Source organism: Microcebus murinus, chromosome 22 (genome assembly GCF_040939455.1).
Source record: "Microcebus murinus isolate Inina chromosome 22, M.murinus_Inina_mat1.0, whole genome shotgun sequence".
NCBI classification, from domain to species: Eukaryota; Metazoa; Chordata; class Mammalia; order Primates; family Cheirogaleidae; genus Microcebus; species Microcebus murinus.
In genome coordinates this window covers 6,066,852-6,088,538 of record NC_134125.1, presented here as the reverse complement: position 1 = coordinate 6,088,538, position 21,687 = coordinate 6,066,852, and the positions used below count along the sequence as shown (strand labels likewise).

The 21,687-nt window shown below is 51.7% G+C and overlaps 1 protein-coding gene across 4 annotated transcripts in view; it reads left to right on the top strand.

The window, feature by feature from the left end:
• The window catches only part of MLXIP (MLX interacting protein), a 70,515-nt gene that overhangs the window by 32,293 nt on the left and 16,535 nt on the right, over window positions 1-21,687 (top strand). For all 4 annotated transcript variants that reach the window (XR_012914236.1, XR_012914237.1, XR_012914235.1 and 1 more), the window contains exons 2-16: window positions 9,785-9,891; window positions 10,545-10,630; window positions 12,038-12,127; window positions 12,509-12,550; window positions 12,880-13,051; window positions 13,809-13,898; window positions 14,445-14,536; window positions 15,521-16,172; window positions 17,338-17,459; window positions 17,591-17,744; window positions 18,325-18,449; window positions 19,091-19,192; window positions 19,302-19,429; window positions 19,684-19,807; window positions 21,193-21,322. Coding sequence is in view for 1 of the 4 variants with exons in the window: in XM_020283129.2 (XP_020138718.2) it covers window positions 9,785-9,891; window positions 10,545-10,630; window positions 12,038-12,127; window positions 12,509-12,550; window positions 12,880-13,051; window positions 13,809-13,898; window positions 14,445-14,536; window positions 15,521-16,172; window positions 17,338-17,459; window positions 17,591-17,744; window positions 18,325-18,449; window positions 19,091-19,192; window positions 19,302-19,429; window positions 19,684-19,807; window positions 21,193-21,322 (2,216 nt within the window). In the remaining 3 variants the exon portion in view is untranslated. The remainder of the gene's footprint in view (window positions 1-9,784; window positions 9,892-10,544; window positions 10,631-12,037; window positions 12,128-12,508; window positions 12,551-12,879; window positions 13,052-13,808; window positions 13,899-14,444; window positions 14,537-15,520; window positions 16,173-17,337; window positions 17,460-17,590; window positions 17,745-18,324; window positions 18,450-19,090; window positions 19,193-19,301; window positions 19,430-19,683; window positions 19,808-21,192; window positions 21,323-21,687) is intronic.

The window sequence follows — 21,687 nt, the reverse complement described above, 5'->3', positions numbered from 1 at the left end:
GAGATGTGCAATCAAAACAAGTAAGTGACTGTTGGAAACCCAGGGGAGAGCTTGGTGTGGTGGTACACACCTGTAGTCCCAGCTACTCAGGAGGCTGAGGGGGGAGGGTTACTTGAGCCCAAGAGTTCAAGAATCCAGCCTGGGCAGCATAGCAAGACCCTGTCTCTATTTGAATAAAACACAACCCTACAGAGACATTTGCAGAAACATCACAAAGTGTTAGTGTCACTGATATTTTAATATTACAAATATAAAATGGCAAGAAAAAACCAAATGGCATTTCAGTGGGTGGTGAAGAACTGAATGAGACTTGCAGTTGAGTTACTAGTACTGCCCAAAGCCAATTTCCTGGTTGTGATACTATACCACGGCCGTATAATGTGCTACCACTGGGAAAACTGGGTGAAGGGTACATGGGGTTCATTGGGGTACATGGGGTAAAGGGTTCATTGCATTTTTGTGACTTCCTGTGAGTCTATAATTATTTCAAAATAAAAAGGGGTGTTTTTTTTTAAAGATGAAGGGCATGGAAAGATACCTCAGAAAATAAAAGAGACACAACTAATGCACAGATTTATTTAAATTATTAAATTTCATTAATAAATGATGCATATTAAAGTGAGATACCACCTTTTTACTGTTGCAAATCTGGTCCCAGCCCCAGTCCAGAGGAGTTGGGAGCCCTCTGGGTTCTGATCACAGTTTACTCTCCTGACAAGTAAACCTACGAATAAGGCTTAAATGGTGCCCTGTGCAGGGGCCCGGCTCTTGCCTGAAAGCCCAGTTACGGCTCAAGTTGACAGGCAATTCCAGGCTTTAAATTCAAGAACACGCCCAAGAATCACCTAAAATTTAGGAATGTGTCCAGAACTACCGGGCTTCCTCTGTGCTGGGCCCAGGCCCCATGCCTGCTGCGACCCTCCTAAACCTCCTGTGCGTGGTGGACATTGTCATCATTTTGTAGAAGGTGGGCTCAGGCAGCCTATGTGGCTTGGCCAGAATGGAGCCACTCTACTTTCTTCATTGGCTGAGAAGGTGGTATAAGTATGGTGATGTCTGTCCCCAAGGGGACGGAAAGGCCTCAGGCTACTGGAGGTCACAGTGAGAGAAGAAGCCACCATCATAGTTAGGCAGGTTTTGCCTGTCTTCACTCCCTCACTTTGCCCTTGTTTTTTGGTGGTCATGGTAAGGGTCGTTTCCTGCTTTTTACACAAAAAAGACAGACATAACCACACAAGCAAGCTGGCACACACACGGGCAGATGCGCGCTGGCACAGCCACGTGCTCGAGTGCGCGCGCTCACCTCGTCAGTAGGACAGACCTGGAGCGCCCATGGTCCTGCTTTCTGCCACAGCCCTTCGGAGCCTCCTCCTCAAACAGGACTTTGTTTGAACATAAGAAGAAGTAAGATGCTAAGGGAGCCACGAGGAGGATGAATTTCAGGCGCAGGAGAGATGCCCCCACCTGGGCATGGGAGCAGGGCCTGAAAACCCCCCGGGCTCTCTCAGCTTGGGCAGGTGGCCTGTGACAGAGGGGCCTGTACACACTCTGCCCTCCTCCTGCCATGCCATTGGCTGTGGCTCTGCCCCACGTCCCAGCTCCTCAATGAACCTTTGTCTGTTTGCAGCCTGTTAGCTTTGGCTCCAGGCAGCCTGTGGGACCAGGCCCAGATCCCGGGAAGAGCCAATAGAGACTGCTCTTGAAGAAAATGAATTGAAGTCGGGGAGGAGAGGGAGACGGAACATTATTCCTCCACTCACCCGTTAAAATCACTTAATAACCATTATCCCCCCGTTTGGATCTGGTGTACAAAGTTGGCTGATTCACAAATTTATATCTGTTTTGTGATTCATTGCCTTCCCAAATTAACTAGAAGCCTGCAAGATGTTGGACGTCGTCTCATATTTTTTCCTTGTTTATTTTGAAAAAATAATACAGTAGTTCCCCCCTTATCCAAGGGGTATATGTTCCAAGACCCCCAGTGGATACCTGAAACCATGGATAGTACTGAACCCTTTATTTGCTGTGTTTTTTTTCACATATGTACATACTTATGATAAAGTTTGATTAATAAATTAGGCACCATAAGAGATTAATAACAACATAATGGAACAATTACAATAATATACCGGCCGGGTGTGGTGGCTCACACCTGTAATCCTAGCACTTTGGGAGGCTGAGGCAGGAGGATTGCTCGAAGTCAGGAGTTCAAAACCAGCCTAGCAAAAGCAAGACCCCATCTCTACTATAAATAGAAAGAAATTAATTGGCCAACTAATATATATAGAAAAAATTAGCCAGGCATGGTGATGCATGCCTGTAGTCCCAGCTACTTGGGAGGCTGAGGCAGGGGGATTGCTTGACCCCAGGAGTTTGAGGTTGGTGTGAGCTAGGCTGACTGATGCCACGACACTCACTCTAGCCTGGGCAACAAAGCAAGACTCTGTCTCAAAAAAAAAAAAAATAGAAATTAACTGGCCAACTAAAAATATATAGAGAAAAAATTAGCCGGGCATGGCGGCGGGTGCCTGTAGTCCCAGCTACTCAGGAGGCTGAGGCAGAAGAATTGCTTGAACCCAGGAGTTTGAGGTTGCTGTGAGCTAAGGTGACTCCACGGCACTCTAGCCCAGGCAACAAAGTGAGACTCTTATCTCAAAAAACCCCAGAAAACAATATACCATTCACAATTTCACGGGTAGAAGATTCCTTCCTACTGTCCCTTCCTACCGTCTTAGCAAACTCAGCATACAATTTTTTTTCTTTGCTTACTAAGTCGAGAACTTTCTTTTCCCTTTAAAGACATACTTTACGGCTTTGTTTGGCATTTCTGAATTCCCAGTATCACTACTCTTGTGCTTGGGCTGTAATTAAAATAAGAGTTACCTGAATACCAGCACTGTGATGCCACAGCAGTTGCCCTGATCACCCAGAGGGCTGCTAAGTGAATCACGGGTGTGAGGGACAGGTGCAAGTTGGCAGCGATAAACCACAGGGAAAGAGGAGGGGGGGCAAAAAATGAGGAGGCCAGTGAGCATCCAGAACCAAACCTGCAGCAGCAGGAACTTGAGGTTAGGGGCCTTTCCTGGCCAGCAGCATGTAGAGAAACTAGGAGCTTATGTCCAAAGGCAACATTTCTTTCATTAACGTACATTAGCATAGTAAAAATCACACCCACTAATGCCATGACAGTTTGCAAATGTCATAGCATCCCCTGGAAGTTACTCTATAAGGATAAAATAGGGAAGGACCCTTAGCTTTAGGAACTCTCCATTCTTTTCTCAGAAAAATAATTAGTATTCTACCCATCATTTAGCATATCATAAGGTATAGAAGTAAAAGTAGAAGTGTGTTAAGACCGCATCATCTGACGACTTGAAATATAGTCGGCATTGGCAATTTTTGACAGCTTCTACGGAGAATGAAAAAAAAAAAGACCCCATGATCTTCTCCACTCATGGAGACAGACCCATCTCTCTTCCAGGACACACTTTTGCTATGTATCCTTCGCTTTGCAATTAAGGCTGCTTCTGTGGAGGGCTTCGTGTTTTTGTCCTCGTTCCACGGCACCAGCTCTGCTTGTGATGCTTCCAAACAAGGAGCCAAAGGACCAGGACAACAACTCTCCAACACAAACACACCTGACGCAGGAGGGTAGCGCAGACAGCATGGACTCGCTGCACAAAGGGATGAGTCACATCCAGGACAGGGCAGGGTGGTTTGGGATTTCATCACGCTACTCAGAATAGCGTGCAATTTAAAACTTACAGATTATTTACTTCTGGAATTATACGTTGAATGTTTCTGGACCAAGGCTGACTCCTGATAAATGAAACCTCAGAAAGCGAAACTGTGGATGGGGGAACTGCTATGCATTCCTATGCTATATTTAAACAGTACAGCACTGTTGACAGTGAAGACTCCTTCACACCCAACCCCTCCAGCTCCTCTCTGCAAGGGGAAGTGGCGGTATCACTGTTGCCTGTTTCTTGTGTATCCATCCTGAGACTGGCTGGCTCTCTCGTCCTCCCTCCTTCCCTTCCTTCCTGGCGTCTGTGTGTTTATCTCCCTTTTAAAAAGACAAATGGTAGCCACACTGTATGTCTTGTCACCTTGGTTTTGTTTTTGTTTTTTTGCTTAACAGTGCATCTTGTAGGTCTTGCTTTTTTGCACATATAAATGTGTTGTTTTTAAATTACCCCATATTGATCCACTGTGTGAGGATGCCAGTTTAACTGGTCCTCTGTGATGAACACCCTAGTTGTTTCCAGCGTTTCGCTGCGGTTTAATGTCCTTCTATTTATGTCTTAGTACTCATGTGCAAGTGGGCTGTAGATTCAATTCCTAGAAGTGGAATTGTGGGTCAAAGGGATGTGCACCTACAATATCGATAGACAGTTGTCACCTCGCCCTCCAGGAAGGCTCACAATGGCTTTCCCCCATTGTCATATCTCTACCGCCAGCCAGCTCAGTGATGAAACCTCCTCCCTGCCAGAGCTCTGAACTGATTGGGAAATAGAACAAATCAGTCGGTTTGCTGTTCGCAGTGGCTTCAGGTATGGACAACCCAGGTGTCCAGCAGATAAAAGGATAAACACAATGTGGTCTGTTTGTACAACGGAATATAATTCAGCCTTAAAAAGGAATGAAGTTCTGAAACTTTTAGTGTGGATGAACCTTGAAATATTATGCTAAGGGAAAGAGGTCAAAACACCAAGAGGGCATATCTGTGAAATGTCCAGAAGAGACAAATCTGTAGAGACAGAAAGCAGATTGGTGGTTGCCAGGGTCTGAGGCAAGGAGGTAATGGGGAGTGACTGCTAGTGGGTACAGAGTTTCCTTTTGGGGTGATAAAAAACGTTGTGGAGCTAGGTAGTGGTGATGGCTGCACAACATTGTGAATGTACTTACGAGCATTAAATTGCCTATGTTAAAATGGGGCCGGGCGTAGTGGCTCACGTTTGTAATCCCAGCACTTTGGGCAGCCAAGGTGGGAAGATCACTTGAGGCCAGGAGTTCAAGACCATCGGGGCAACATAGCAAGACCTTGTCTCTGCAAAAAATTTAAAAATTACCCGGGTGTGGTGGTGTGCACCTTGTTGTCTCAGCTACTTGGGAGGCTGATGTGGGAGAATCACTTGAGCCCATGAGTTTGAGGTTATAGTGAGCTATGCTTGCATTACTGTACTCTAGCCTGGGTAACAGGGAAAGACATGAAATAAAGGTAAATTTTATGTTATATGTATTTTACCACAATTTAAAAAAAATTCAGAAGATAGTGGCCAAAATGTTACCTTTATTGTTAACCAAGCTAAGGATGTAGCTTGTAAGTCAAGCCCAGACTGACTTTGCACCCCACCCCCTCTCCCCAGGAGCAGCGTGGGAGGACTGTGGGCAGCTTGCTCCCCAGAGGAGGAGAGGGGAGGGGCCTACCCACCCCTGCCTCCTACACAGGCGACATACTCCATTCTACCTGTCTGCAGGAGAGTGAGGAAGAGGCGGGCCAGGGATGTTTTGCTGATGGATGTCCCTCTAGGAAGCATCAGGAATGGCAAATAAGTGTTGTCCCATATCAAGCAAGTATGGCCGGATGGACGCCACCAGTGTTCTGAGACCAGAGCCCTCTGCCTGCTTTCTTTCTTTCTTTCTTTCTTTTTTTTTTTTTTTGTTTGTTTGTTTGTTTTTGAGACAGAGTGTTGCTTTGTTGCCCAGGCTAGAGTGAGTGCTGTGTGCGTCAGCCTAGCTCACAGCAACCTCAAACTCCTAGGCTCATGCAATCCTCCTGCCTCAGCCTCCCGAGTAGCTGGGACTACAGGCATGCACCACCATGCCCGGCTAATTTTTTCTATATATATTAGTTGGCCAATTAATTTCTTTCTATTTATAGTTAGAGCCGGGGTCTCACTCTTGCTCAGGCTGGTTTTGAACTCCTGACCCATTACAGGCGTGAGCCACCGCGCCCGGCCCTCTGCTTGCTTTCTTTTGGAGACAACCGTCTGAACATGAGCCAGAAGCTAATACTACCTGGGACCAACAGAACCCAGAATCCCTGCTCCACCCCTCTTCCCCCAGTCCCTGCTCTCTTCTTAATTCCAGCTTGGTCTTTGCAAGGCTTGCAATTTAATTTCCTTCCATTCCAAAGCAGTCTCTTGCCAGACCTCTGAAGAATTCATAGTTTGCTAGTTTGATCCAAGAAGTTTTGAGAGAGACCTTTGTTGTACTGAGAATTTCCTGTTTCGTGTCAAGAACCTGCCTTCTAGGAAGGGTGGCCATGGCAGGGTGGTATGAAGATTGTTCTTCAGGGAAAAGTTTAGCATACATTTAATTACTCTTTATTTAAAAGCACCTCCTGTGTGCCAGGTACTGTGCTGACAGCCCTGAGGTGAGCCAGCCCTAGACCTTGGCCTTGCCACAGAGTAGGAAGAAGAGGGTTAGGTGGCCCGGGTGGCCCCAGGAACCCATTGGGGAGATGGCTTGGGAGGCTGAGGCTGGAAGAAGACTTGTGAATATTGGGGAAACCAATGATCTCAGAGAAGTGTTCACAGTTTGTTTCTGGTTGTGCTTTAAAGAAGGAATATGGCCCGATTCTGAGTTAGAATAAGCGGCATCCCAGTCAGCAACGTCTGGAAGATGAGTTCGGCTAGGCAGGGCTGGGGAGCTGGAGTCCGGCCCTCGATGCTTTCCGGGGGCTGCCTGTGCTCTGCCGAGGAGCTGTCCTCCACTGCGGTGGCTTCCCTTGTGGGACTTTTTAGAGCAGCTTTTCCTAGTGTGTTTTGTGGAAAACTAGATTTTGGGTCCTTGTAGATGTCTGCATAGGAAATGTCTTCTCTTTCCCTCCTTGGAGTTGACGTAGTTTTGGGGTGCAATATGTGGGGGAGAGTGGTCCCTTCTACCTCCCTGGGTTGGTTTAGGTTTTGGTTTGGATTTGGACTCACTTCTTTGTGTTTGTTGAGCGCCACCTGTTGGCTCTTGAGATATTATGGAATCCTGGGGTGATGACGTGCGACCAGTTAGGAGTTCTGAAATCTGCGCATTCGTGCTGGAGTTTGACTGTATTTGACATAAACATCAAGGAAAAGGGAAACATTTCAGCAAGTGGGGAGGAAGAAGATGGGAATGCTCGAACCAAAGCCTGTCATATTTTGTTTTTAGCCTATAAAGTTTCGTTTCTCCGCGTCTTCCTGTTCCCTGTGTTGTGCGTGATTGATGCCGTTGGTATACTCTGGCTCCTCTGGGAAGATGCTCTGTGCGTACACCGGGCGCTTTTCTTCAGTAACACAGAGAGGTGAGGTTGGGTTTGTGCTTAAGCCCCGTGGTTCTTTCTACGGAGAATTCCCAGCACGTCCCTTCTGCTTTGCTCCTGGCAGCCACCTCGGGGGCAGCAGACACTCGGTCAGGATCTGGTGCTGCCGAACGCTCGGAGAAAGTGGCCCTGGGGTTCCGGCGTCAGTGTGAGGGTGGTGTGTTGAAGTATAAGTAAAGTGGACGTTTTTTGTTATTTTGGGTTTTTTTTCCCCCTTAAGGAAATAATAAGAGAGGACAGTTGTTTCCTAGAACCACCTGCTTGGCCAGTATCAAGTGGCTGGGTGATCTTGCAGAGAAGGGTAAAGAGGGCTGGCTTTGGGCACAGGTGGGAGCTACCATCCTCCAGGACACCCTCTGCCCTCTGGCGTTGTCCACCCCCACACCCAGGTCTGACCACACTGGGGGCTTTTGTTCTGCCTCGGCCAGGCCGAGTTCCTGCTCACCTGGGGCCACCGCAGGCCAGGCAGAGGGAACAGCGTGGGCCTTGCCTTCCCTCCTTGGCTGAGCTGGCTTTCTATCCTCTCCTGACTGCCCGGCTGGCTTGTGCCCACAGCCCCCTGCCCTCCCGACGCTTGGCATGTGGGCACGACTTGTGCCTCAGCCCCTGGGGGGCCTCACCTGTCTCCCCTGTCCCTTTCCTCAGTTCTTAGCTCTTGATGGCACAGAGTAGGTGCTTAGTGCGTGGCGACAGAGTAAATGAGAAACACTCAAGAAGCCCTCGGTTTTGCAGTGGCGCAGGTGGCGAGGTCGGTGGCGAGCGGGCTGACCTCTGCCTGCGTCTCTGCTTGCTGGTATTGACGGGGCACGTGGTGTCCCCTTTCCCACATGGGTGAGCAGGAGCCAAATGACAACCTGGCAGCCGTCAAGGAAAGGACTTCTTAAGTCACGTGGTGGTGGTAAAAAAGTCACCTTTCAGTGATAACTTAAATCTAGGTAATTGAGGTGGTTCTTAATATCTGTGTTTGCTTTAGGGTTTACCAGATGTGTGTGTGTCTGCATGTACACCCTGCACGTATCCACGCGTGCTCTCATTTAACCCCTGTTCACGCACTGGAGGAGGGCGTGTTATTCGGATTTGTACCGTCGTGTGCTAATGCGATAGCAGCTCTGAGCCGCCACAGCTCTGACTCCTGGCCATAGGTGAGGCTGACAGTCAGCGTGGAGGTGGGTTAGAATGCCTTTCAACTGGGGAGAGAAGGAAGGAAGAAGGGGTGTGTGTGTGACTCTAGACCCCTCTCCCCTTTGGACAGAGACAGCTGCTGGCTGTGTGTACTCCATATGCCAAGAGGATGTGCTGTGACATTTTCTCTGGAGGTCACAGCCTTTTGGCCCGTATTATTCAAAGCCTTGGCTCCTTGCTGGATTTGGTGGGGGTAGGCGTGCAGTTTTAGCCAGGCCTTTTGCTTTACAGACCAGGTTTTCAGGTTCCCTTAATGTTTATTGCTTGGGAGCTTCCTCTGAAGACGGCAACTGTTATTGGCATGTCCTTCCCCAGCACATGGCCTTTCTGAGTGCAATTGGAGAATGAGCCAGGGCTATGGCCTGCGGTTGGGTAAAACCCCCAAACCCGCTTTGATGTGGACCAAAAATAGTGCCTTGCCCTTCTTGGGCTATCAGAAAGGGAGAAACCTTATGCCAGCTGCTCAGAGATGGCTCCTGGCACAGCACTTGGAAAACTGAATTGCCCCAGAAGGCCATGCCACCAGGGAGCTTTCCTTGCTGTTATCAGCTCGGTTTGCAAGTCCTCTTAACTTATTCAGTGAAGAATTGTTAAATGAGCCCCTGCTACATGCCAGAATACCTACAGGGCCCTTCCCTGGAGAAGCTGCAGTCTTGTGTGGGCAGGTGCGTGTGTAGACACTGCTGTGTCGAGTGCACGTGAGTGCTGTCCCACACGTGGAATCGGCCACCGCCTGGGAGAGGCCAGCGCTGGCTCAAGGGGAGATGGTGTGGGAGCAGTGTCTGGAAGGACGAGCTGGTGGCCAGGTGGACGGGGTGCCATCAGGAGTGGACACCACAGTTTCAAGGCTCTCGGAACCAGGAGGGTCCCAGCGAGCGCTCAGGCTAGCGGGACGTGTGTCTGGATTGGGAGGGCCTCTTGGAATCTGGTGGCAAAGGGGGCAGGCCTGGGTCAGATCTTCATTAGGTGGTCAGCAGGTTTCTTTTTAATTTTTCATTATGGAAAGTTTTAAAGGTATGCAAAAGTAGACCGAAGAGTACAGTGAACCCCATGTATCATCTCCACTCCAGCAATTGCACCCTGTGGGCGAGCCTGTTTCCTCCATAACCTGACACTGTCACTGTCACTGCCACGTCGCTCTGATGCGATCCCAGGGTGACTTCTGCATTCTACCAATCCTAGCCCGTGGCTAGTGATGGGTCAGTCAGGAGTTTGGGGGTCTGGAATGATTGGTTGGCACGTTGTCATTTCACCTCATTTTCAGAGGCACCACTGAGTCTCCCGCTTTGTCTTGTCTTTCAGTGGGAAGTTAGTGTCTCCAAAGTGGAAGAATTTCAAGGGCCTGAAGCTCCAGTGGAGAGACAAGATCCGGCTCAACAACGCCATCTGGCGGGCGTGGTACATGCAGTGTAAGTACCAGGAGCAGGATGGGACTGCGGGCCCAGAGCCTGCTCTTGGGACCCCATGTTTCTAGCAGAGGTCTCTATGCAGGCTGTGGGGCTAGGAAACCCAAGCCAGACCCTAGGGAACTGGATACTACCAGCCCTCCAGCCCAGTGGGCCAATAAAGTGGCCTCTGCTGAGAAGCTGCCAGGGTCTGCAGGGGACTGACATGTGAGACAGTTGCTCACAGTGTATGTGCTCAGTGTCATCTTAGACGACTGGGCTGGAGTTGGAAAGGGGAGTCAGGAAGGGTAGAGCAGAGAAGGGACATCTGGAGAGTTGGCAGCAGGTCTGAAGAGACACAAGTGCAGCCTTGTCCTGGCTCCAGCATGGGTGCTGGTGGCCCCAGGGATTCCTCCAGGAGAGGAGTGGGCTGGGGCGTGCTGGTGCTGGGCTAGCCTTCCTCTTGACAGCTAGGTTCCCTTTCTTGCTCGTGCATTGCTGACATATTCTTTGCCTTTAACCTGGACTCCTTTATTTCCCTGGAAATCTCCAGTTTTCCAAGGGAAGCAGAGGAAAGAGTCCTTGGGAAGGTCCCCCCTGGGGGTCATGGACAGACAGAGCAGGCTCCTTCGGGGGTCTGGATCCTAGTGATGACATCTCACCCTCTCCCTACCCAGATCTGGAAAAGCGCAAGAACCCCGTGTGTCACTTTGTCACTCCCCTGGATGGCTCTGTTGACGTGGATGAGCACCGCCGGCCAGAGGTATTTGGCAGGTGATCAAGGGTGGCTGAGAAAGGAAAACTGCCCTCATTGCAACAGGAACAGCTCACCGAGGGAGGGCCGGATCCTGCAGGGAGACTGCGGAGGCAGTGCGGGGCCTGCGTGGTCCTGATAGGACAGCCTGGAGAAAGGGCGGGCATGGGGGCAGGTGGCTTCTAACAGCCCCCAGGCTTTACAGGTTCCCCTTTTCAGATGGGCTGGCCCAAGGACCGAGGGATTCAATAATGGAGACTTACCCTCCACTTTCACTTAAAATTGGTGTTTCTAAATTAGCCGGGCATGGTAGCACATGCTTGTAGTCCCAGCTACTCGGGAGGCTGAGGCAGGAGGATCACTTGAGCCCAGGAGTTTGAGGTCGCAGTGAGCTATGATGAGGCCACGGCACTCTAGCTGGAGTGACAGAGCAAGACTGTGTCTCAAGAAAAAAGAATAAATGAAAAAAAGCCAGTGGCACAGCAGTCTTCTTAGTATCTTTATGTTAATTTTAAAAGCATGTGTCTGTGTGATTATGTATGCATGGGAAATGTCTAGAAGGATATACAGAAATCATTTGATGGTGGGATTGGAGTAGGGCACCAGATGAGAAAGGAAGACTGTCTTCAGTTGATACTCTTCTGCATTGTTTCAATTTTGTCAAAGCTTGTTCTAATGTTACACTGAAAAAGAGAGAAACTAGGGGGGGAAATGGGCATTTATTGAAACCTTAAAATCTGTACCCCCATAATATACCAAAATAAAAAAATAATTAAAAAAAAAAAAAAAGAGAGAGAAACCAGAAAATAACCTAAAGAAAGACAGTTTTGAGATGGTCGGCCATAATCTGATATTAAGATAATATCAAGGAATATCATTTTGTTGGGTATGATAATATTGTAATCCTGTTTTTGTTTTTAAAGATCCTTCACTGTTCAGGACACACAGTGAAATATTTGGAGGTAAAATGACATGAGCCATAAGATCTGACAGTGAGGTAGCTGTCAGGCAGGTGGCTTCCTGGTCCCTAGCGCTCTTCAAGGTCATGGGAAGGTTGAATTAATGCTCTCGGAGGTCACGTTCCACCCGAACCTTCCTGTCATTGGCTCTTTGTTTTTACCCTTTGAAAGTGGCGGTTCTCTGCTTTTCCCAGGGAGCCAGTGCTCCTGTGTGGAGCCTCAGGACCTGAAGGCCCCTTCGCTACCTTAGGTCTGGAAAGTGCATTTTTAGCTAGAGGCCGGTTGTGGCACAGAGAAGATGGGGCGCACTTTGTGAGTGAAGGTGGAGCCGCAGGATGGTTCCTGACTGGGGTTGCTTGAGACTCGGTTCTCCTGTCACTTACTTCTTTGGTCATGGGTGAGTCTTGCTAATTGAGCAAAGACATCTCTTTTGATCCTGACTGTGTCTCTGTTACAGGCTATCACCACGGAAGGGAAGTACTGGAAAAGCCGCATTGAGATCGTGATCAGGGAATATCACAAGTGGAGGACCTACTTCAAGAAAAGGGTATCCGAGGGCTCAGCGTGTTCGAGAAGGCCCCCGGGGGAGGGAAGGAGCAGAATCAGGATTCAGAACACAGGCGTGAGGCTGTGGGCGCCTGCCACCCCATGTGGGCTTGTGGCGTGGAGTAGGAAAGCCAGGACCTGGACTTTTAGCCCAGCCCAGGCGGTCGCCTGTTTGGTCATATCGTCTTTGCTGTCATTTTTCCCATCAGTGAACTGGGCTGTTGATTCCACACATACCAGGTGGGAGTCTCCTTTGTGCCGGCATCAGACCTCGGATGGCAGGGAGCGGGATCTTTCCCTTCCTCCCAGGGAGGTGAGGCTGGGGCCATATCCCCTCCCAGGGCCTGGGTGACTAACCCAACCTGGCCCCCTTTTCCCACAGCTACAGCAGCACAAGGATGAGGACCTCTCCAGCCTGGCCCAGGTGAGTGAGCTTGGGAATCATGAGAACCTCCCCGAGAGTCCTGGTGGCTCAGCAGTGAGCACTGCAACAGGAGGTGGCAGGACACACCCCTTCTCCCCCTAGGCTAGAGACAGGTCAGCTCCCTTCTCCCCCTAAGGTTCTGTGCATGGCTGGGGAGACAGTCTCGCTCTTACGGGGTGGGCGGGAGGGAGCTGCTTCCCACATTCTGCGTCTGTCACCTCATTCCCACAGAGCAGTCCTTGTGCTGTGTTTCCTAGCAGGACAGGCCCTGGAATTCTGAGTTCACTGTTGCCCTTTGACTCTCCCTCCCCCCACTGTATTGGTGGTAGGATGACGACATGCTGTATTGGGACAAGCATGGGGACGGGTGGAAGACCCCAGTCCCCATGGAGGAGGACGCCCTGCTGGACACAGACATGCTCATGTCAGAATTCAGCGACACCCTCTTCTCCACACTCTCTTCTCACCAGCCTGTGGCCTGGCCCAACCCACGGGAAATAGGTAAGGCACGCTTGGGTTGTGGGACTTGAAACACCCAGCCGGCTGCCTTCTCTGCCAGACCCCCTCTGGGCCAGGCTTTACCTCAGGGCCATCTCCGAGCTGCTGCAGTGACAGCTGCTACTGTCACTGTGTAGACCGAGTAAGTAAGGAGGATTGACTAGCCTTCTGTGGCATCTGAGGCCACATGCATTGAGTAGGGTTGGGCTGCAGATTGACTGATCTTCACTGAGGCCTCTGCCATTCCCTCGGTACCACTGTGACAAAACAGCAGTGAGGTCTGGTCTGAATCAATTTCATATTTCTGATACCGTCGTCCCCTTAGTGGAGACAAGTGCCTAAGCCTAGGTGGCAGGGCCCTGATTTTCTCTGAAGAAGCACCCGTAGGCATGACCTCTCACCTGACAGCATTCAGTTTTTGGTTGGCCCCTAAGGGACGAGCCGGCAGATCACAGAGTAGTGCAGGGGGCGGGAGATATCTCGGCCCAGCTAGTCCCAGCTTCCTAGCTGTGTCCGTTTCCTGATACTCAATTTACCTTTCTTGTAAAAATCATTTTCTTTCCTGCCTTCTGAGGGTACAGAATGGCCATGAACCAGTAAGAAGGTAGATTCCCAGCCAGCTGCCTACAGTTCTTCTCCTTGGAAGACTCTAGAATGTGAGCAAGGCCCAGAAGATCTGTTCTAGGCCTTTTATATAATATGTTCCTGCAACGTTGTCTAAGAAAGCAAAATGATCGCTCTGTCTCTCTGGTTCTTGCAGCACATCTGGGAAATGCAGACATGATCCAGCCGGGGCTCATTCCTTTGCAGCCCAACCTGGACTTCATGGATACTTTCGAGCCTTTCCAGGGTGAGGACAAGTGGCAGAGCGAGCGTGTGTGTCTCCCTTTGCCGCACAGAGCAGAGAGAGAAGTTAGAATGGGCAAGGGAGAGGACTTAGAATTTTTCAAAAACTAAATTTTTTTTTTTTGTAATAACTGCAAGGTCTGGGAAGTTTTTGTGGGACGTTGTTCTGGAAGGAATTGGCGTTCTCAGGGGGGGTTCTCACCGGCTTGGAGCCTTGGGCTTTCTGTGAATGTGAGCGGTTCTCCCTCTCAGCAGCAGAGGGCGCTGCGGCACAGCCACCTCCCACACAGGTTACTGCAGGTGGTGGGTCCTTGGGCCCTGCCTTGCAAGAGCAGCTGAGACCGGGGTGAGAGTGTTTCAGAGCCCAGGCTTGCTGCCTTCATGTGTGCTTCCAATCAGAGGGCCTCTTGCCACAGAAAAAAGTTATCTCTGCGGGGAATGCCTTTGGCCATGGCATCCCTTTGGCTGATGTGGGGTTCAGTGCTCAATTTGTTTGGGTCTTAATTCCTGGGCATGTGGCACTCCAAAGACCTCTGATACTGTTTTTCAGACCTCTTCTCTTCCAGCCGCTCCATTTTTAACTCCATGCTGCCTGCACCTGCCTCAGCATCCGCACCAGATCCCAGCAGCCCACCTGCACAGGTAGAGGACACTGGGGGAGGGGTGGGGGGAGGGTACCAGCAGGCACAGGGCTGGCCATCAAAACCCTACGGTCAGAGCAAGGCTGGCTGTGTGACCGTGCGTCATATGCAAAATGCTGGGCATCGCTAGAGAGCACTGGGCACCACAGGTAACGTGCAGAGACACTAGCTCAGCCCTCTCCAAAAGCATCCTGAGACATCCATGAGGCAGGACGCTGCTAGGAGGCAGGTGTTCCTACCTGAGGCTCCAGGCCACCTATGCACAGCTGGCTCTGTTCTGATCAGTTAAGACAGGATTAGCTAAACAAAGAAGAAAAACATGGACCATTAATAAAAATAAGTTCTGTATAGTTCTTTCACTTTTTACTTTACAAAAAAGTTGGTTACAGGTATAGATGCTAGGGCCACAGAGCTGAACAGGGCATAGTTCTTCGTCCCTGTGAAGCTCTCAGACAGGTGCCCATATCCAGTTAGATACCGGTAACCTGGCACCGTCTTCTTCAAACTGGCTCTGGGAAGAATTTCTTCTATGGAGACTGAGATCTGGACAATTGATTGCTTATAGCTTTTCCCATTCGGGAAGAGGAGGCCTGGCTAGAAGGTGATATGTGAAACTGCCCTGGGGGAACCCCGAGCAGCTGCAATCCAGGCTGCCTCTGCCCTGTAACAGAAGATGGCAGAGACTTTGAGGGGGACCTCTGCCGGGCTCTAGAAACAAGATATTCCCAGGCTGCTGTCCAGCTGTGTGGAGGCAGCTGCTTTGTCTGAGCTCTGTGTTATCGTTTAGTTCCTAATGGAAACAAAACTCCCACAGATGCCCAGGGAGATGCAGATCCATTCCCCCGATCACCAGTAATAGGCATGAGAGACATCACCTTTGTCTCTCTGTCCAGGGTCGCTGGGCTTTGCAGTGTATGGTGCTAGACAGTGAAAGTGAATCGTCTCAGCCCAGTGTGGCTTCCTGGCTTCTCTTTTCCTTTCTCAGGAGAGCATCCTGCCGACCACCACGCTCCCCACCGTGAGCCTCCCCGACAGCCTCATCGTGCCCCCCACGGCCCCCTCCCTGGACCCTGCTGACGGGCAGGCCTGTGAACGCACTTCCCAGACCGGGGACCCCTTTATCCAGCCCACGGACTTCAGCCCCTCAGAGCCGCCACTGAATGTCCTACAGCCCTTCCTCCCAGTTTTCACCATGCCCCTGCTGTCCCCCAGCCCTGCCCCGCCACCTGTGTCCCCAGCGCTGCCATTGGTTCCTCCTCCTGCCACTGCCCTGAGCACCCCGGCTCCACCTTCGTTCCTTCAGCCACAGAAGTTTGCTGGATTGAGCAAGTCACCCTCTGTCATCACCCACACAGCTTCTGCCACCCTCACCCATGACGCCTCTGCCACCTTCAGCCAGAGTCAGGGCCTTGTGATCACGACCCATCACCCTGCCCCATCCACGGCCCCCTGCGGCCTGGCGCTGTCTTCTGTCACCCGGCCTCCGGCTGTTGGGCCTCCCCAGCCTCGGTTAACTTTTGTGCCCCCCAAACCTGTATCAGTGACTGGAGGCAGGCCCAAGCAGCCCCCCAAAATAGTGCCTGCTCCCAAACCAGAGCCTGTGTCCTTGGTGTTGAAGAACGCTTGCCTCGCCCCAGGTGAGTCAGGGAGAGGGGCCAGCCTGGGCTCCCCCGCCCCATGGAGAAATATTCCCTGTCCCAGAAGCCTTTAACCACTTCAGGACCCCACTCACTGGCCGCGACACCTTGCCCGCTGCCGGCACTCATAGTCTGCATGATAGTCTGTGCTGTGCGTTGATGACAAATCCATTTTGCTCTTGTGTGATGAGGAAAGCTTTAAAGCACTGAAAGCTTGTTTTACTTTACAGGCAGCTTTACTTGTAATGTAAATCAGAATAGGTAACATATACATATGTGTTTTCATTATGTTATTTTTATTTATTTTTTTATTAGAGACAGTCTCGCTTTATTGCCCAGACTAGAGTAAGTGCCATGGCATCAGCCTAGCTCACAGCAACCTCAAACTCCTGGGCTCAAACAATCCTGCTGTCTCAGCCTCCCGAGTAGCTGGGACTACAGGCATGTGCCACTATGCCCGGCTAATTTTTTCTATATATATTAGTTGGCCAATTAATTTGTTTCTATTTATATTAGAGACAGGGTCTCTTGTTCTTGCTCAGGCTGGTTTCGAGCTCCTGACCTCGAGCAATCCTCCTGCCTCGGCCTCCCAGAGTGCTAGGATTACAGGCGTGAGCTACCGCGCCCGGCCCATTATGTTATTTTTAAATGTTCACAATTTTATTTTGATAAATGAAAAATTAGAAAAGGCATATCACAGCTGTCGGCTAAAGTCGCCGTGCGCGTTCATCTGTGGCTATCAACTGTAGTCAATGCTGGTACCGAAGTGGTTAAACTTGTGACACCCATCCCCTCCTGGCCACACATACAGACGCACACACGAGATGAAACAAGTATCGAGAAATAATGTATTTGTATGATCTAGTCTATTTTCTATTCTATATCTTTTTTAAAAATTGATCTCAAATCACAGTTTGAGAACACATGGTCCTGGTCCATGTTCTGTGTTCCTCAAGAAGTTGCAAAAATAGTGTTAGGTATTCCTGGGTTTTGTTTTTTGTCCCCTTAGCAAGGACCAAGATGTCTCTTGGCAAAGAGGCAGAGATGCAGATGTCTCTGCGTCTGTGGCGTGGCCAGCCCCGTTCATTAATAGCCACGGCCTCTGCGGGGCTGAGACCAGACTGTGGTCCAGGGCCTCAGCCTCACCTTCTCTGTGTTCCGGCAGCTGCCTTCTCAGGCCAGCCACAAGCAGTGATCATGACATCAGGCCCTCTGAAGAGAGAAGGGATGCTGGCTTCTACTGTGTCCCAGTCCAACGTGGTCATCGCACCTGCTGCCATCACCAGGGTGAGGAGGGCCCTGGGTGGACTTGCGGTGTCCTTGTCACCCCAAAGCCACCTTCCTCCAATGTAGCTGGTCTTCTGCTCTGCTGTTTCTTATCTGTGGTTGAGGACGACCTCTCTCCCGTGTCATCACAGGCTCCTGGAGTGACGGAGTTCCACAGCAGCATCCTGGTGGCAGACCTCGGCCATAGCACGAGCAGCCAGCCTGGCCCCGTCTCCCGGCTCTTCTCTCCAAGCACAGTGCAAGACTCCCTGGTGAAAAGCGAGCAGGTCCCTGTCTCAGGGCCCAGTGAGTGTTCATGGAGGACAGAATGATCATGACATCATGGGGAAAATGAGTGGGCCGCCATGGGTTGGGGAGGCCACTCACAGGGCTCCCCAGGATGGAGCTAGGGCCTGCAGGACACATGGCGAGGTCTTGTAGGCCTGCTGATGGCAGAGGCTGGGAAAATACCCGGTAGATGGCAGGATGACCCGGCAGCACGGTGCCACGAGAAGTAGCAGGCGCATGGCCGCGTAGGCAGCCCGGGTGTGCAGGGAGGCCACTCCTGACCTCACAGAAAGTCCTGGCTCAGTGCTGCCAGTCCCCAGAGAAGGCATTGAACAGTTCTTGTGTTCCATTTCCAGGAATCATTAGCATGGGGGTTGCTGTGGCCACATAAGCCACCCAGCCTGATCTTGGTGCCAGTGTGGTTGGCAAAGATTTCTCTAGTGTTTGTTCTGGAGTGGCTATGGGAGGTTACCGATGGCTTTCCAAGTCTTGGGACTTGCTGGGGGTTCCTTCATCTGGAAGGACTGCCTCCAGGTGGGGTGGGGTGGCCCTGCTGCTGCTTTTCCAAGTCCCCTTCTCAGGCTGTCTCTGTTCTCAGGCCGGGACTGCCCCAACTCAGGGCAGGCCTCTCCGTGTGCGTCAGAACAGAGCCCCAGTCCTCAGTCTCCCCAGAACAACTGCTCAGGGAAATCTGCAGACCCCAAAAACATGGCTGCACTAAAGGTATCAGGTGTTTCTCTTGGGCCTCAATTTCCATGGAAGGTGGAGGAGGGCGGGGGAAACATCAGGGAATCTTTGGGGAGCACGTATCTGGAAAACAGAATCACAGATCTGGCCAGTGGTGCTCCAGGCTGGGTCTTGTCGGAAGCCCTTGGTCTGCTGCTTTAACCTTGGGGTTAAATGGGCTCCTCCCTGCCCCTTCCCACTAAGCAGCCCTGTGGGCGGGGTGGGCCCCAAGCCCAGGAGCCAGCACTGAGTCCTCCTCATGTGGTGGGTACAGCTCTGCGCCCATCACTTGTAGGGGGAGGTGGCAGCTGGGAGGGTGGGGTTGGCAGAGGTGAGGTTAAGGCTGGCTGGGAAGTGCTGCATTGACAGCCAGCCGTCCCCAGCCTTGGCTGTGTTCTCTTCTGCAATGATGACTTTTTAGTGTTCCCTGCCCTGTCCTCTTCCTGCTCCTCACTGGAGCCAGTAGCTTTTCACTGCCCCTTCCTCCCACGTCGCTCTCTGTCCCTGGCCTGTCAGGTGCCTCAGGGTCCTAATCTGCCCCCATCCACTCAGCATCAGCTTGGGAGATGAGGAGGGACAGGTGACGTGACCCCACGGCAATGCCCATGTGTCTCAGTGACCAGTCGGTTCCCCAACAGAACCGGCAGATGAAGCACATTTCAGCCGAACAGAAAAGGCGCTTCAACATCAAGATGGGCTTCGACACTCTGAACAGTTTGATCTCCAATAGCTCCAAGCTGGTGGGTGGCCTGCAGGTGCCGGGCCAGGTGGGGCAGGGGCATTGGGCGGCGCCTGGGGGGTGCCCACTGGCCCTGTCGCTGCCACCTCCAGCCACCTGTTCTCCTGCAGAGCAGCCATGCCATCACGCTGCAGAAGACGGTGGAGTACATCACCAAGCTGCAGCAGGAGCGCGGCCAGATGCAGGAGGAGGCCCGGCGGCTGCGGGAGGAGATCGAGGAGCTCAACGCCACCATCATGTGAGGCTCCAGGCGGGTGCCACGTCCCACACAGTCCCATCTTACCGAGGCAGGAGAACCCTGTGGCCTTGTCATTGACAGATGCCTCTTTGTCGCAGAGTGTAGCTTTCTGTCATCCTGCTCCTTCCTTCCAGACCTCTCTACTTCTTCCTGGCTGTGGTCCCACACTGGGTCAGCCCTGCCAGCTTGTGTCTGGGGATCCTGATCTGCCACCGGCTCTCCAAAGCTTCCCTTGATTCCTCCTGTTGTTTCAGCTCCTGCCAGCAGCTGCTCCCTGCCACAGGAGTCCCCGTCACCCGGCACCAGTTTGATCACATGAGAGACATGTTTGATGAATACGTGAAAAGCCGGATCCTGCAGAATTGGAAGTTCTGGATTGTATCTTTTGAGTTTCTTTGCTCTTTCTATCCCCAACCAATACATGGAGACAACAGATGGTGACGTTCCAGCTCCTTCAGGAAGATTTTCTTTAAATGGCTGTCACTGAGTTTGTCACAACAGAAAGTGCTAGCTTCTGTCTCAGGAGAGAGTGGTCTTTCCTGGGGCAGCGAGGGCTGGGGCTTCAGGGTGCTTTGCAGGGAGGGCTGAGGAGGCAGAACTGTGGGCTTTGCTCTCTGGGTTCTTGGGAAATACGGACAATGCTAGAGCCACTTGCACGAGCTACACAGGTGAACGGAGTGGGATCTGCTGTAGCCCAGTAGCCGGCTCAGTCCACATAGTGACAGGGAGGGTGAGGGCCACCCCCACTGTGACAGATGGTAGCTGGGACTTACAGAAACACTGAGTGGCGGTGGCAGAGCTGGGATTTGAACCCACTTCTTCAGACTCTTTGCATTTATGCCATGTGGCCTGGAATGCCGTAACGAAGTGTGTTCACCTGAGTGGGCCCTCTGGGTGGCAGCACGGCAGTGTACGGGGTGCCTCCTGCCCTCCCGCTCCCCGCCCACCTCCGTTCTGCCTGAGTGAACAGCATGCGTGGCGGGTTGGCTGCAGCATGGGATGTGGGTGTGACAGAGACAGTCACGCAGGGGAGAGGATCCCAGCCGTGGCAGTGGGACAGGGCAGGGTGCCTGTGTGCTCTCAGGGGCGACTTTCAAATGAAGAGATGACAGGCACCAGCTCTAGTTCCCTGCTTTGCTTTGCTGTTCACTATTGCCCTGGTCCTGATCCTGTCGTTAGCAGGCCGGGTGGCATCTGGAATGGGTCAGAGCTGCTTTGGTAAAGCGATGATTCCTCACCATCAGGCAGAGGAGCGCACTGTGGGCATCACCTGGACCAAAACCCAGGAAAACACATCTCGTGCCTCCCCGAGCTTGTTTCCTAAGATGGGCCTGGAGACCTGCACAGCTGCGGGGAGATGGCGTGTTCATGCTCAGCACAGAGGGCACACGGCACTCAGACAGCTTCTCCCTTTGATCTGTTCGTGCCTCCTCTTGCTGACATGCATTAAACCATTGTGTTTGCATCATGGTGCTGGGACGTGTTCCAGACTAAGGAACTTCCGTGTCCCTGCCCCTGCCTGCCCAGTGGTCGGTCACACGCTGCTGTCCAGCGATGGTTAAATGCAAAGGTTTTAGTCAAGTGGAGGATGCACTGTGCCTGGAGGTCTTCTCTCTTACTCTGTCCCCCTATTATCAATTCCACAAACAGTGGAAGACTGTTTGTCAGTTCCCAGGGAAATCAATAGGAAACCTGGCCCACCTCAGTTCTGGGGTCCCCTGGTGCCCTCCATACCTGCCTTTCCTTTAACCCAAGTGCTGTAGTTCAGCATCATCATAAAGCCACTGTTCGAGTCATTTAAGGGGATGGTGTCCACCAGCAGCCTGGAAGAGCTGCACCGCACGGCACTGTCCTGGCTGGACCAGCGCTGCTCCCTGCCCGTCCTCAGGCCAAGTGAGTGGGGTGGCGCCGGGGCCGTGGGCTTCGTGCTGGTCCTGGAGGGAGGAGGAAGGCCTTGGGCTGGAGGTCGTGCTTGAGAAAGTCCAGACTCTACTGCCAGCAGCCAGGCAATGCTGGGTGCGTGAGCATGACACCAGGGACGCACTACAGGGCAGGGAGCAGGTCTCCAGGCCCCTTACCAGCAGCATGTCTGTTCCAACAAAGCCACCTTACGTTTCTTAAGCGCCTACTACTTGCTAGGCCCTGTATCAGGTGCTTTCAGGTGTGTTTCCTTGTTTAATTCTTGTAATAACTAGCAAAGCTAATCCTACATACTCAGGTTAGAGGAGCTTAATAGTAAATCAGCCAGAGCAAACCCC